The following is a 15,477-nucleotide window of genomic DNA, read 5'->3' on the forward strand; positions in this document are numbered from 1 at the left end:
TGACATGAAAAATGATAGGCACTGGACAGTGCTGGGATTACTGTAGCTATTATATCCAAGGGCTCATTCCAAATTAAGTGGACATGAGCAGAAGCAGGTAAAATACTACAAAAATTTACATCATCTAGCATGTGGGATTATATTAGAAAAGAGTTTAAAATGCATACTTGCAGATGTTGCTATCCTTCCTATATTATTCTATCATAACCACCCCTTCTCCAAAATATAATAATTTCATGTTGCATCTTTACTGTCAAATATTATGTAGTAGTTAAAAATAATGAGACAAATCTCTAAGCACTAACCTGGAAATATTTCCAAGCCACACTGTTAGGTAAAGAAAACAACAATCCCAGAATGATGCATTTTAAGTGTCAAAACAACAGAAAGAAACAAAAGAAAACCCTCAATATATGTACGTATGCAAATGCTTTTTTAAATAGGAGTAAGTACCAGGTTGGTGACCTTCAGAAGGCGTAACAGGTAATTTTCACTCTATCTCATTCTTTACTGTCTACAGCTTTTTAAAAAACATAACACAGACCAACAGCCATGAATCAAAAACTATTATGAGAAACAAGAAAGGAACCTAGTTTAAGTTTCCATCACTGAGAATCTTACTCTGGAGAAGACTTGGGAATTGCACAAGTTTGTCCAGAATAGTGCTATATTCAATTAAAATAATTTCTGGAAAAATCAAGACAACTGGGCAGTAATATGTCATTCATAATCCTCTCACAAGCTGAATTATGACACACTGTAAGGACTAATTAGAAAATTTTACCTTTCTTGAAGTATAGATGTCAAAAAATGGCTTATTTCTGACACTAAATGGTTCCTGTGTTTTGTCAATGAGCCCAGTCTTCATTTTTTCATGTCGAGGACTTATTATTTCTCTTTCTATACACTGCAGACGAATATTAAAATCACAATCTCCAACTGGCTGTGCCTGAATCAAATGAGACAATTATTTCAATTTCAATACTAAAAACTATTTTATCAGCATAATTATTAAAGCCATCACAATGTACATAGCAATCTATGTAAGGAGCATCTTTAAAGTTGTCCAGTGCACAGATTGCACAACGACATGTCAGTCCTAATTTGACTAATAAACACACCTAAACACACACACATAGACACACAAGAGTTATTTATTTTAAAATTATAAATGCATGAAATAGTATAAGAATGATACAATATTCTCCAATATAAACTGAAGTTTTCACATCTGAATTAAAGTGTTAATACACTGACTAATCATTTTTATTATTTGAATTAGTACAATTATATGAACTAATAAAACCGGTATGAAACTAAAATCCACATAATTCAGGAAAGTATAAGCAAATAACATATCAAAATAAGCAACACAGTCGCCTATAATGTTTTTTGTTGCTTAAAGTGCTAATACATCAACAAGTAGAAAATAATTATTAGACAAATACATTCTCAACTCTGAAAACTAATCTAGAACAAAGTTTCCATAATATATTCAATTATACAGTTATAAAGTTCTCTATATACAGTATATATACAACATGGTCCATATAAGTGGTATCTATGATTTGAACCATGAAATAAAAAGAGTGCATATACTTTTTATATAAATTGAAGGTAGGGGCTTAAACCATCCAAATGGTATAGACAAATATAGTTTATAACACTTCATCTGGTGACAGTATCATCCAGATAAGTAACATCACCTCATATCAAGTACCCCTCTTTTTTATTTTGCAGATGGGACACCCTTCCATGAATTTTTCTCACCTTTTCATCTTCTTCCTCTTCCCTAATCTGTATCACCCAACCTAACGTTTATACAACCTAATGCTTACAAAAGGGTGGCAGCATTTGCTTAAGCTGTAGACATTAAATATGCCTTGAGAATGACTTTTTCTCAGCTTTGAAAGGATGACAATTTTGATACTCAGCAAAGAATAATAAGCCCTAGATATGAGGTAGAATATGTTCCCTTTACATAAAGGCATACAACTGTTTGTAAAAGGTATGTGTTGAAGAAATGTTAGTCAATAATCACAAAGTTCATGTGTAATCTTTCCCATACCACCTACATCATCAATAAGGCTGAAAAACCTGAAACATTAGGCTTATTTATTATACCTATTAGATGAATTCAGATCCCTATAAAATTAATGTGGAACAAGTAAGTCCTCCTTTTTTAAATAAAAAGCCTGTTTACAAATATGTAAGTTGTCTTAATTCTCTCCTAAATACTTTTCACTTCAAAGTATGTATACATAAATTCATCAAAACAACAAGAAAAAACTGAAAGCAGGTTCATCTGCAAATCTATGCTGCCTATACTAAAGGAGGCAGTTGATAGATAGATGGTAAATCATTGAAAACAGACAACAGGAAGAACTCAGTAACTATTAACTAACTGGCCTTCTAGTTTTGAATTCTTTCTCACTTCAAAATACTATCTAAGCTGCCACTGTAGTTCATCTTTCAAAACAATAAAAGTGTGAGCCTATCATGAACATAACTAAAACGAATCAATAGTGCCCTATTACAGAACTAAGCTAAAATGCCTTATTCAAGTCACCTGACCCCAATCCATTTGCTTTTCCTGCTGTGTCCCATATCTCCCCAGACATCAAGTACACTAACAACCACCTAATGCTCCTGACATCCATGATTCTATCCTTCAAAATTAATCCATGTAACTTTCTCTATCTGCAAGTCAACACTTCAGTAACTCAACTACACCCTGGCTAAACTGAAATACTCTCACTTCTCTAGTGCCTTTCATACATTTCTATATCCCTAACATACCTGCATTGTTGTTATACTATCATAATTCTTTACATTTATTCCTCGTCCATGAGTCCAGTGGTCCACAAATTTCTCTTGATTTTGTACCCAATCTAAATACATACCTAACAAATGTTTATAATATATGTATGTTAATTTCTAATGAATTGCATACATGTACAACTGTATATGTTATAACACAGACAAAAACTGAATACATAAACACAAACATAAAAAATTTCTTCTCAAATCTGTGATAACAGACTTCTTTGGAGGCCAGTGTACTCTATTACAAACTCCCTGAAAGCCAGAAATTATGTCTTATTCACCTATGTATATCCAATACCTAGAACAATACATATAAAAGATGATTAATGAAATTCTTGTACAAAATAAGGGAACTAAAAAGATTTTTAACGATTATTTAAAAAAATGACTTTTTTCTAATAGTGACCTTGACTTCGTGATTCAAAATAAGCTGGCTAATCATCAAGGCTCCATAATAAATTAAGGAATTAAATATATGATGGTTTCAATTATAAATATACACTAATATCAGAAATGTGGGGGAAAATGTGACTTTAAAACCAATGAAATATGGCAATAGGCACTCAATAAATATTTATTGAGTAAATAATTACAGCCCTAGAGAGTTAAAGCATAACCTAATCATATCACAGCAAAATATGGATGAATTTCCTAAGTGGGATGCAAAAGCACAAACTTTCAAGTCCAGTAAGTTTGATTTCATTAAAATGAAAAACTTCTGTGCATCATTAGATACTAATCTGCAAAAGATACAGTCACATACATAACCAAAAAAGTATTAGAATCCAGAATAATTAATTCCTACACATTAAGATTGACAACCAAATAACAAAATTAGAAAATTATTCAACTTACAATTAAATCACACACTAAAAAATCCAAATAAGTAAAAATGAACGTTTGAAATGCCTTAACTTCATTAGTAATATGGGAAAAGCAAATTAAAACAAGATGAAATACCATTTCATACGCATCCAATTAGCAAAAATTTTCAAGTCTGATAATACCAACTGTGGTAAGCTGTTACACCTACTTCTGAGAGGAATTCAACAAGGTAGCAAATACACCTAAAGTTGCCAATTCAGAATCTCTGTGATGTAGGTTTCTATATCATAGGCAGGAGTGAGGAACTGTACTTTTTAAAAACACATCTCAGGTGTTTACATCCCAAGAATGAAAACTGTCCTAGACAAACTCTGATGTATGCAAACAAGAATATATAAAACTGTTCAATAGTTGTATAACAGCAAAATATGAAAACCCAAATGTTCAAAAGGAAAAAAATTTTTTATTTATTTATGCAAATTAATACTCAATACTAATTAAAATGAATGAACTAAACCTATATGTATTAATACAGATAAATCTCAACAAAATAATATGGACCAAAATGCTGAATACCACAGTACAGTACAATGGCATTTACATAACACTAGAAACCTCTCACCACAATACCATATTATTTTATGGACACAAAGACAGTACAGATATTAAAAACATTCATGAAAATAATAAATATCAAATACAGGGTAGAAGTTTCTTCTGCATAAAAGGTCGTCCTGTTTTGGATGAGAGAGGTGTGCACAAGAAACTTCTACTAGATCTGTAATGATTTATTTCTTATCTCAAAAAATAGGTAAAAATGACAAAATGTTAAGCTTCAACATATCTGATGGTTAATACATGTATATTCCTTAAATTATTCTCTATACTTTTGTATACACTGAAAATTCTCATATTTATTTTTTAAAGAATTAGAAGGCTATTGTCAAAGTTTCCAGGCTAAGAAGTGAACCTGCACTGAACACATATTAAAGCAGAGCTCAATGTCAAAAAGCAAAGAAGACAAAACTTCTCCAATCACAACAAAACAATGCAGGGGCGCCTGGGTGGCACAGTCGGTTAAGCGTCCGACTTCAGCCAGGTCACGATCTCGCGGTCCGTGAGTTCAAGCCCCACGTCGGGCTCTGGGCTGATGGCTCAGAGCCTGGAGCCTGTTTCCGATTCTGTGTCTCCCTCTCTCTCTGCCCCTCCCCTGTTCATGCTCTGTCTCTCTCTGTCCCAAAAATAAATAAACGTTGAAAAAAAAAATTAAAAAAAAAAAAAAACAATGCAACCACCACCCTTCATGTCTCATTATGGGCCAATGAACATTATTCCAAAATCTGTGATAAGGATAGTCAATTCTGGAAAGCATTATTTTTGAGGAATACAGTAATCACAAACACAAATATATATATTGAATACATATATATATACATATATACATATGTATATATATATATACACGTATATATATATGTATGTATACATACATACATATATATATACGTGTATATATATATATTGAAAATTTCCAGGGGAAAAAAAATGCCTTTTTTAAAGTAACCTGGATTAACGCATCCTGAATCTTGATACTGTAATTTAAAATACATACCCCAGGGGTGCCTGGGTGATTCAGTCGGCTGAACGTTCGTCTCTTGGTTTCAGCTCAGGTCATGATCTCACAGTTCATGAGATCGAGCCCAGCGTCAGGCTCTGTGCTGACAGCTCAGGGCCTGCTTGGGATTCTCTCTCTCTCCCTCTCTGTCTGCCACCCCCTACTCATATGCATGTGCACTCTCTCTCAAAATAAATAAGCTTCAAAAAATAATAATAAGTAAAATACATACCCCAAAAGAGAACTTTTAAAAATTTGTTATAAATCTTCAAAATCCTAACACTTAGACAACACTATTAAGTCCAGAATTCTTAATTGCTTTTGGTCTGCTTTGAATACTAAATGACTATGCAATTTGAATAATGTACGTCTAGAGAAATGATTATACCTTTTCGTAGGTGTGCACTGTTGAAAGAGTTTCTTGCATTTATAGAGTCATCTTGTATTGTCTAAATAATGTAGACAGTGATACTAAAACTAAACAGGCAGATTTGGGGGCTGGTCTAAAACTATAGCATGGGTAGAGAATGTAATTCCTATTTTTTGATATCTGTTTATAACAGAATTTTATATTTTGTTTTAAGTTTCCTGCCTGTACTCATGAATAACATATTTATGTCCCCAAGTTACATGCTCAACACCCATAATCAGCTTCTCTCTCTTTTTTTTAAGTAACAGTAATAAAATTTGTGGATTTGTTTTTTTAAGTGGGTATAGAATAACTAAAACCAAGAGTTTACATCCTATAAAATGCTGTCTTATTTATCAGTTAAACTATTTTTCTTTACTCACCTGAAGTATCTAAAAAAAACTCTAAAGACAAAGAAATGTAAAAAATTATTAAGATTTCATACGAGTAACCTCAGTCACAATTTTTCTTTCCTACTATCTCTAAGGCAGTAACACTTCTTAAAAATTTTTTTAATGTTTATTTATCTTTAAGAAAGAGAGAGACAGAGTGCAAGCGGGGGAGGAGCAGAGAGAGACAGGGAGACACAGAATCTCAAGCAGGCTCCAGGCTCTGAGCTGTTAGCACAGAGCCTGACACGGGTCTTGAACTCACAAACCCTGAGATCGTGACCTGAGCTGAAGTCAGACACTTAACTGACTGAGCCACCAAGGGACCCCGGCAGTAACATTTTTTATGTGTAAAAATATAACTATTATCTCAAGGGCAATTTTATAAACTATAAAAGGTACTTACATTGAATTTAATTATGTCATATATCAAATACCTAGGAACAGCCTGTCCATTTACTCTGTCAATAATCATTTCCTTGAAAGAGAAAAGAAAAGAAGGTAAGTTTCTTCATATTTTAATGGCAATTTCTTTAATTTGATTCAAACGTAATGTACACACAGCAAGTACATAAATCATATAATATACAACCTGATGAAACATTAAAGTGAACACACTTATACCCAGATTAATACACTGTCTGCATTCCAAAACTCCCTGTCATGAATTTATTCTGCACTAAAAGAAAATGATATGACAATATCTCATTATGCTTTTACTATTTGAATTACTATGCTACATTTTGTTTCATGTTTGAATTACTAAGCAGCTATTAGAACAAAGGAACTATAAATTTTAATTCTAAATATGAGGAACATTTTTAAAAATAATTTTGTTAAATCATTATTGCTTTAAATTTTGTTACAGGCCAATTATTTAATCATAAAATCTATAAGTATAAATGGTGTCCTTATTATAAATATAATCCTCATGTAAGTCAAATCCCAAATACGAAATCTAACAGCACACCTAAAGGAACTAGAAGCAGAACAGCAAAGAAACCCCAAGGCCAGCAGAAGAAGAGAAATAATAATGATTATAACAGAAATAATACAAAATCTAAAAAAACAGTAGAAAAGATCAATGAAACTAAGAGCTGGTTTTTTTAAAAAATAAACAAAATTGATAAACCCCTCGCTAGACTTCTCAAAAAGAGAAAGAACCCAAACAGATAAAATCACAAATGAAATTGGACTTATCACAACCAACCCCTCAGAAATGTAAACAATTATCAGAGAATACAATGAAAAACAATATGCCAACAAACAGGACAACTGGACCACTGGAAGAAGTGAACAAATTCCTAGACACCCACACACTACCAAAACTCAAATGGGAAGAAATAGAAAATTTGAACAGACTCATAACTAGTGAAGAAATTGAATCAGTTATCAAAAATCTTCCAACAAAAAAGAGACCTGGGCCTGCTGGCTTCCCAGGGGAATTCTACCAGACATTTAAAGAAGAGTTAATACCTATCCTTCTCAAGCTGTTCCAAAAACTAGAAACGGAAGGAAACCTTCTGGACTCATTCTATGAAGCCAGCATTACTTTGATTCCCAAACCAGACAGAGACCCCACAAAATAGGAGAACTACAGGCCAATATCTTGATGAACATGGATGCAAAAATTCCTAACAAGATACTAGCAAATCGAATTCAACAGCATATAAAAAGAATTATTCACCATTATCAAGTGGGATTCATTCCTGGGCTGTAGGGTTGGTTCAATATTCACAAATCAATCAATGTGATACATCACATTAATAAAAGAAAGGGTAAGAACCATATGATCCTGTCAATAGATGCAGAATAAGCAGTTGATAAAATACAACATCGTTTCTTAATAAAAACCCTCAAGAAAGTCAGGATAGAAGGAACATACTTAAACATCATAAAAGCTATATGAAAAGCCCACAGCTAGTATCATCCTCAATGGGGAAAAACTGAGAATTTCCCCAGTGAGATCAAGAACATGACAGGGATGCCCACTCTCACCACGGTAGTTTAACATAGTGTTGGAAGTCCTAGCCTCAGCAAACAACAAAATGAAATAAAAAGCATCATATCTGGCAAAGAAGAAGTCAACCTTTCACTTTTCGCAGACATGATACTATATACATGGAAAACCCGACAGACTCCATCAAAATACTGCTAGAACTGATACATTAATTCAACAAAGTCACAGGATACAAAATCAATGTACAAAAATCGGTTGCATTTCTATACACCCATAATGAAGCAACAGAAAGAGAAATCCAGAAATTGATCCCATTTACAATTGCACCAAGAACCATAAAATACCAAGGAATAAACCTAACCAAAGATATAAAAGATCTGTATGCTGAAAACCACAGAAAACTTATGAAGGAAATTGAAGAAGACACAAAGAAATGGAAAAATATTCCATGCTCATGGATGGAAGAATAAATACTGTTAAAATGTCAATACTACCCAAAGCAATCTACACATTCAACGAAATCCCAATCAAAATTACACCAGCATTCTTCTCAAAGCTAGAACAACAGTCCTAAAATTTTATAGAACCACAAACGACCCCAAATAGCCAAAGTAATGTTGAAAAAGAAAACCAAAGCAAGATGCATCACAATCCCAGACTTTAACTTCTACTACAAAGCTGTAATCATGAAGACAGTATGGTATTGGCACAACAACAGACACATAGACCAATGGAATAGAATAGAGACCCCAGAGGGGCGCCTGGGTGGCTCAGTCACTTAAGCGTCCAACTTCGGCTCAGGTCATGATCTCGTAGTTCGTAGGTTTGAGCCCATGTCGGGCTCTGTGCAGACAGCTCAGAGCCTGGAACGTGCTTCGGATTCTGTGTCTCCTCTCTCTGTTCCTCCCCTGCTTGCGCTCTGTCTTTCTCTCTCTCAAAAATAAAGATAAAAGAAGAAGAAGAAGAAGAAGAAGAAGAAGAAGAAGAAGAAGAAGAAGAAGAAGAAGAAGAAGAAGACGACGACCCCAGACCCCAGAATTGGACCCACAAATGTATGGCCAACCAACCTTTCAAAGCAGGAAAAGTATCCAATGGAAAAAACAGTCTTTTTAACAAATGGTGCTGAGAGAACTGGACAGCAACATGCGAAAGAATGAAACTAGACCACTTTCTTACACCACACACAAAAAGAAACTCAAAATTGATGAAAGACCTAAATGTGAGACGGGAAACCATCAAAACCCTAGAGAAGAAAACAGGCAACAACCTCTTTGACCTCAGCCGCAACAATTTCTTGCTCCAAAGGCAAGGGAATTAAAAGCAAAAATGAATATTGGGACCTCATCAAGATAAAAATCTTCTGCACTGCAAAGGAAACAACGAAACTAAAAGGCAACTGACAGAATGGGAAAAGATACTTGCAAACAACGTATCGGATAAAGGGTTAATATCCAAAATCTATAAAGAACTTAACCAAACTCAACACCCAAAAAACAAATAATCCACTGAAGAAATGGGCAGAAGACATGAATAGACACTTTTCCAAAGAAGACATCCAGATGGCCAACAGACACATGAAAAGATGCTCAATGCCACTCGTCATCAGGGAAATACAAATCAAAACCACACTGAGATACCACCTCACACCAGTCAGAGCAGCTTAAATTAACAACTCAGGAAATAACAGGTGCTGGCAATGATGTGGAGAAACGGGAACCCTCTTGCACTGTTGGTAAAAATGCAAACTGGTGCAGCCACTCTGGAAAACAGTGCAGAGGTTCCTCAAAAAACTAAAAATAGAACTACCTTATGACCCAGCAATAGTAGTACTCAGAATTTATCCAAAGGATACAAGAGTGCTGATTCATAAGGGCACATGCACTCCAATGTTTAGAGCAGTGCTTTCAACAACAGCCAAATTATGGAAAGAGCCTAAATGTCCATCAACTGATGAATGGATAAAAAAGATGTGGTTTATATATACCATGGAATACTACTTGGCAATGAGAAAGAATGAAATCCTACCACTTGCAACAATGTGGATGAAACTGGAGGGTATTATGCTGAGTTAAATAAGTCAATCAGAAAAAGACAGATACCATACATTTTCACTCATATGTGGAACTTGAGAAACTTAACAGAAGACCATGGGGGAAGGAAAGGGGAAAAATAATTTCAAACAGAGAGTGAGGCAAACCATAAGAGACTCTTAAATATAGAGAACAAACTGAGAGCTGATGTGGGGAGCAGGGGAAAGGGGGAAATGGGTGATGCGCATTGAGGAGGGCACTTGTTGGGATGAGCACTGGGTGTTGTATGTAAGCAATGAATCACGGGAATCTACCCCAAAACCAAGAGCACACTGTATACACGGTATGTTAGCAAACTTGACAATAAATTATATTTTAAAAAATAATAGTAATAATTTTGTTAAATCATTATTGCTTTAAATTTTGTTACAGGCCAATTATTTTAATCACAAAATCTATAGGTATAAATTATGTCCTTATTATAAATATAATCCCCATGTAACCCATATGGTCTTTCTTGGTCCCATGTCCCTCTACTATGATCAAAGGGAACAGGACAAGAGAATATATTACATATCATAGCCATTAAGTGGAAAAAACTTCAATTATGCACTTGGACAAAAAAGAGATAAAGGACATTAAACAATAATTACAGAGAGACACTGGGGTGGTTCAATTGGTTATGCGGCCAACTCATGGTCATGATCTCACGGTTCATGAGTTTGAGCCTTGCACCGGGCTCTGCACTGACAGTGAGGTGCCTGTTTGGGATTCTCTCTCCCTCTCCCTCTCTTTCTGCCCCTACCCCGCTTGTGCGCTCGCGCGTGCTCTCTCTCTCTCTCTCAAAATGAAAAAATAAAACTTTATAAAAATTTTTTAAAAATTAAAAAGATGATTACAGGTACATAATGCAGTGTTTTATAAAATTTTAATTCTCAAAAATATTCCAAAAATTCTTTCTTTCCTCATATTCTTCCTAAAAAACTAAGCAGGGTTTTTTTGTTTTTATGATCTAATTTCACGACAGAAAATCCACAAACAACCATCTAAAATTACAAAGAACACAATGATTTAGGACAAATATACTTTGTTAAGAAACTATTACTAATTAATCTCTTTCCCAAATATGTATTTGTTAACCTACAGGTATTTATTTATGGTTATTATCTTGAACCCAACCCATGGCATAAATTAAATCACTTTGTTATATTAAACTGTTTACTAAAATATTTTTACTTAAATACTTGTATCTGAGAATTTTATGAGCCATCAAGATGGCACCAAAAACAGGATTATTATTTTCAAAATTATTTTCAATATAAGGTTGGAAATTAAGTGAACTTCCAGGTTTAGATAGCAGACATCACAGCATTTCTCTCCCAAATTACCTGATGAAATGAGCAAAAACATATCTTCCTTTGGACATTAAAAATAGCAAAACGGAAAATTTATTATCAGCAAACAAAACAAGTAAAAGGAACTATGCAAGTAAGCATTAAAACACTGAAAACTACTAAGACTCTGGTAAAGCAAAAAGGCACACCAGGGTTCAGCTCCAAGCTCGCCAAATCCCCAGAAGCTCTACTTATAAAATGATAAATTCTTGATAATTGTCACTATTCCTCTCAAATACAGATAGAAACGAACTCGGTAGTTATTCTTGTCTTCCTTCTTCTCTCTTCTGATAGAAGTAATAAAAATAGCACAATACTCTTTCTGCCTGAAGAAAGACTCCTGGACTCCATAATAAATTAAAGAAATAACCTGAGCATTACTGGAATAATTTATGATTCCCAATTAGCTAAAGACAACATTCACTGAAAGCTTTCTAAAAAGACCAGAACTCAAGGATTCTAACAAAAGACCCAATACGTAGGCTGAGTTATTCCCAAATGGCCTCCCCACCACAATGTCCCCCTTCCCTACAGCTGCCACCATTGCCCTAGGCTACAGAAAAGTAGGTAAATATAAAATACCTAAGCTTAAAACTTTGGTTAAGAAAAGCGGAACCCTTGGGCACTGTTGTTGAGACTGTAAAATGGTGGAAGCACCTGTACAGTGGCAGTTCTACGGCACTATGGCAGTTCTGTCAAAAAATTAAAAATAGCACTTACATATAATCCAGGAATCCCACCTCCGAGTTTATATCCCAAGAACTGAAAGCAGGGTTTTGAAGAGGTATTTGTACACCCATGTTTATAACATCATTATTCCAATAGCTAACTGGTGGGAGCAACCCAATTTGGCTCCCAATGGGTGGGAGTAACCCATTTATTTACGTGGATAAATAAATGTGGTAGACAGATATGGCAGAATGATATTCAGCTTTGAAAAAAAGGAAATCTATCCCATGCTGCAACATGAATAAACCTTGAGGATATTATGCTATGTAAAATAAGCCAGAAACAAAGACAAATCCTATATGATTTTTACTTATATGAGGTATCGAAAGTAGTTAAAATCACAGAAATAGAAAGCAGAATGATGGTTGTCACAGACTACAAGTAATGGGGAGCTGTTTAATGGGTACAGAGTTTCACTTTTACAAGATAATGTTCTGGAGGGCTGTTGCACAAAACTGTCCATATAGTTAACACGACTGGGCTCGTATCCTTAAAAATGGTTAAGATAGTAAATTTCATGTTATGTGGCTTTTACCACAACTATAAATTAAAAAAAAAATTTTTTAATAAAACCCAGTTAAGAAGGGAAAACAAATTTCCTCTTCTAATCAAACTGGAGAATCAGGAACTAGATTTACCATCTTGCCTGAAAAAAACCAAGTAGACAAAATACAGGCAGCAATACCAAGGCACTGGACATCTAACAACAAAGGACAGTAATCTGTAGGACACAACAAACTATGTGAGCCCTTACAATTGTCCCAGTTAATTGCCCAAGGGGTTTCCAGGGCTTCAAAGCAGGCAGGGGGATTCCAGGTAAAGCTCAGCAGCCTCCCTGAGTTAAAAAAGAAAACAAAGCAAAAAAAACAGAACACGTTGTTCAGGGAGACCAACAGGACTAGAGTTCTCAGGGCAGAGTATAACAGAGACAGACAGAGACAGAAAAAGACAGAGACAGAGACAGATGGAAAGAAAGAACTACAGATACCCTGACACAGACTTCCATGAATGTTCAACAGAGCATGAATATGAGGAAACTACTCAAGGCTGGGAAAAGAACCACTAAAAAGACTTAGAGGGAACCATACAAGCACTGAGATAAGATGGGGAATAATAATAATGCCTGCTGCTAAAAGCCAGGTTAATTCACAGGGCACTGAGGACTCAGAGAAGCATCTTGTCTCAATAGTAAAGAATAACTATCCCTACACCAAACTCTGCTTTAGTCCACCTAACAAATCTTAAAAGCAAGACTCGAAAAGTATAAACCAGTTCCAAGTAAATTAGATGCATCCCAGAACAATGCTCAAAATATTTACAGGAATACAAACATATCAAGCCTCCAACAAGGTAAAATTTTAAATGTCCGGCATCTAGTCAAAAATTGAACAGGTATGCAAGGAGGAAAAAATGTATATATACACACAACCCATCAGGAGGAGAAAAACCAATCAAAAATAGGCCCAAAACTGAGAAACATGTCAGAATCAGCAAGCAAGAAAATTAAGACAATTATAATAGTATTCCATATATTCCAAAAGTTAAGCAGAGATATAGAAGACATAAAAAAGACTCAAAATGAATTTTCAGAGGTGAAAACTACAGTGCCTGAGGTGAAAAATACTATGAATACAACGAATAGCAATTTAGACACTGCAGAAAAAAAGATTAGTAAACTTGAAGACACAGCAAGAGAAACTATCCAAAATAAAAAAGAAAAAAGTTTGTTTTTTAATGAAAAGAGCATTGATAACAAAATCTTCAAACAGGTGAAGGATAGAAATAGTGGTAAAAAAATGTTCTACTTTTAATGAAAATTGTAAACCCATAGATAAAGGATGCTCAACAAACCTAAACGTGAAAAAAAAAACTGAAGAAAACTACAACAGGGGTGCCTGGGTGGCTCAGTCAGTTAAGTGTCTGACTTAGGCTCAGGTCATGATCTCACAGCTCATGAGTTCAAGCCCCACGTCAGGCTCTGTGCTGACAGAGCAGAGCCTGGAGCCCACTTCAGATTCTGTGTCTCCCTCTCTTCCTCTGCCTTTCCCTCTCTCCCTCCCTCCCTCTCTCTCTCTCAAAAACAAACATTAAAAAAAAACCCACAAAACTAGAAGATACATCAATTTCATATTGCTCAAGAATCTGTTAGAAATTGCTCCATTGTCTTTTGGTATTAAGTATTGCAGTGGAGAAACTTAGACCTTAAATCCTTCAATTGTGGACCCCACCAAAAAATAAACAAAACAAAACAAAACACCTGCATGTTTTACTTTCCTTTCCTCTGTACTTTTCTATATTCCATTCCTTTTTACTGAAGATCCCAGGTATCCACCCTTCTACCTATCCATCCAATATTTCCTGAGCCGAAACTACATTATTAGACATAGCTCTAAGTGCTGGAGAAATTAAGCATACAGTCCCTACCTTCAGAGGAGAGTCCCAGAAAGAGAAGAGAATAGTTAAGTAGCTGGGTCCAATGAAGAGTTACAGCTTTAATGATAGATGGCCATATAGAGTGGCCATGTAGCTTATTGTCTATATCAGAATACTTCTGATATATTGCTAACTATACCAAGACAACAGACATAAACCTACACTCTTTCAGCCAAATAAGGAAAGAAATACCAAATACATAGGGAATAAGCCTAACGAGGAGTAGTTATTTCCACTTGAAGAGTAAGAGAAAGGTATGCTAAGACACTTGGGACCCATGAGTTGAACCCTGAAGGACACAGTGGTCATTTCCTAGCAGGACAGTGGATGAGCCAAACTGTATTACAAAGGCATGGAAATGATGGTTTTGAAGCAAATTGTCCAAAGCTCAGTATAGATGGAGGTTATGTTTCAAGGGTTCACAATCAAAGACAATGGCAAAGACACAGGCATGGCCCAGATATAAAGAATATTATGTTTAGCAGTTTGGGTTTCATGCTATGCGCAATGGGGAACCATCAAAGGGTTTTAATGAGAGGAAATAATTAACTGTTCTCTGGAAACCTGTAGACCTACAAAGCTCATCTCAAAGATAACCCATTCCTTGAAATCCACTCAACTAAGGCCACCTAGGTGACGAAATGTTCTGGAATTAGCAGTAATGGTGGCATAATCTTGTGAATATACTAAAGACTACTAAATTATACAGCTTAAAAGGGTGAATTTCCTAGTTTGTGAATTATATTTCAAGTTTTAAAAATAAAATTAAATTTGGGGCGCCTGGGTGGCGCAGTCGGTTAAGCGTCCGACTTCAGCCAGGTCACGATCTCGCGGTCCGTGAGTTCGAGCCCCGCGTCGGGCTCTGTG

At 35.1% G+C, this 15,477-nt stretch overlaps 1 protein-coding gene across 2 annotated transcripts in view; it reads right to left on the bottom strand.

Moving 5' to 3' along the window:
* RNGTT (RNA guanylyltransferase and 5'-phosphatase) overlaps nucleotides 1-15,477 on the bottom strand; it is a 312,630-nt gene that overhangs the window by 204,604 nt on the left and 92,549 nt on the right. For both annotated transcript variants that reach the window (XM_011282466.4, XM_045057829.1), the window contains exons 10-11: nucleotides 6,471-6,542; nucleotides 785-949 (exon numbers count right to left, since the gene is read on the bottom strand). In XM_011282466.4, coding sequence (XP_011280768.1) covers nucleotides 785-949; nucleotides 6,471-6,542 — 237 coding nt within the window. The remainder of the gene's footprint in view (nucleotides 1-784; nucleotides 950-6,470; nucleotides 6,543-15,477) is intronic.

This window comes from Felis catus, chromosome B2, assembly GCF_018350175.1.
Source record: "Felis catus isolate Fca126 chromosome B2, F.catus_Fca126_mat1.0, whole genome shotgun sequence".
Classification (NCBI taxonomy): Eukaryota; Metazoa; Chordata; class Mammalia; order Carnivora; family Felidae; genus Felis; species Felis catus.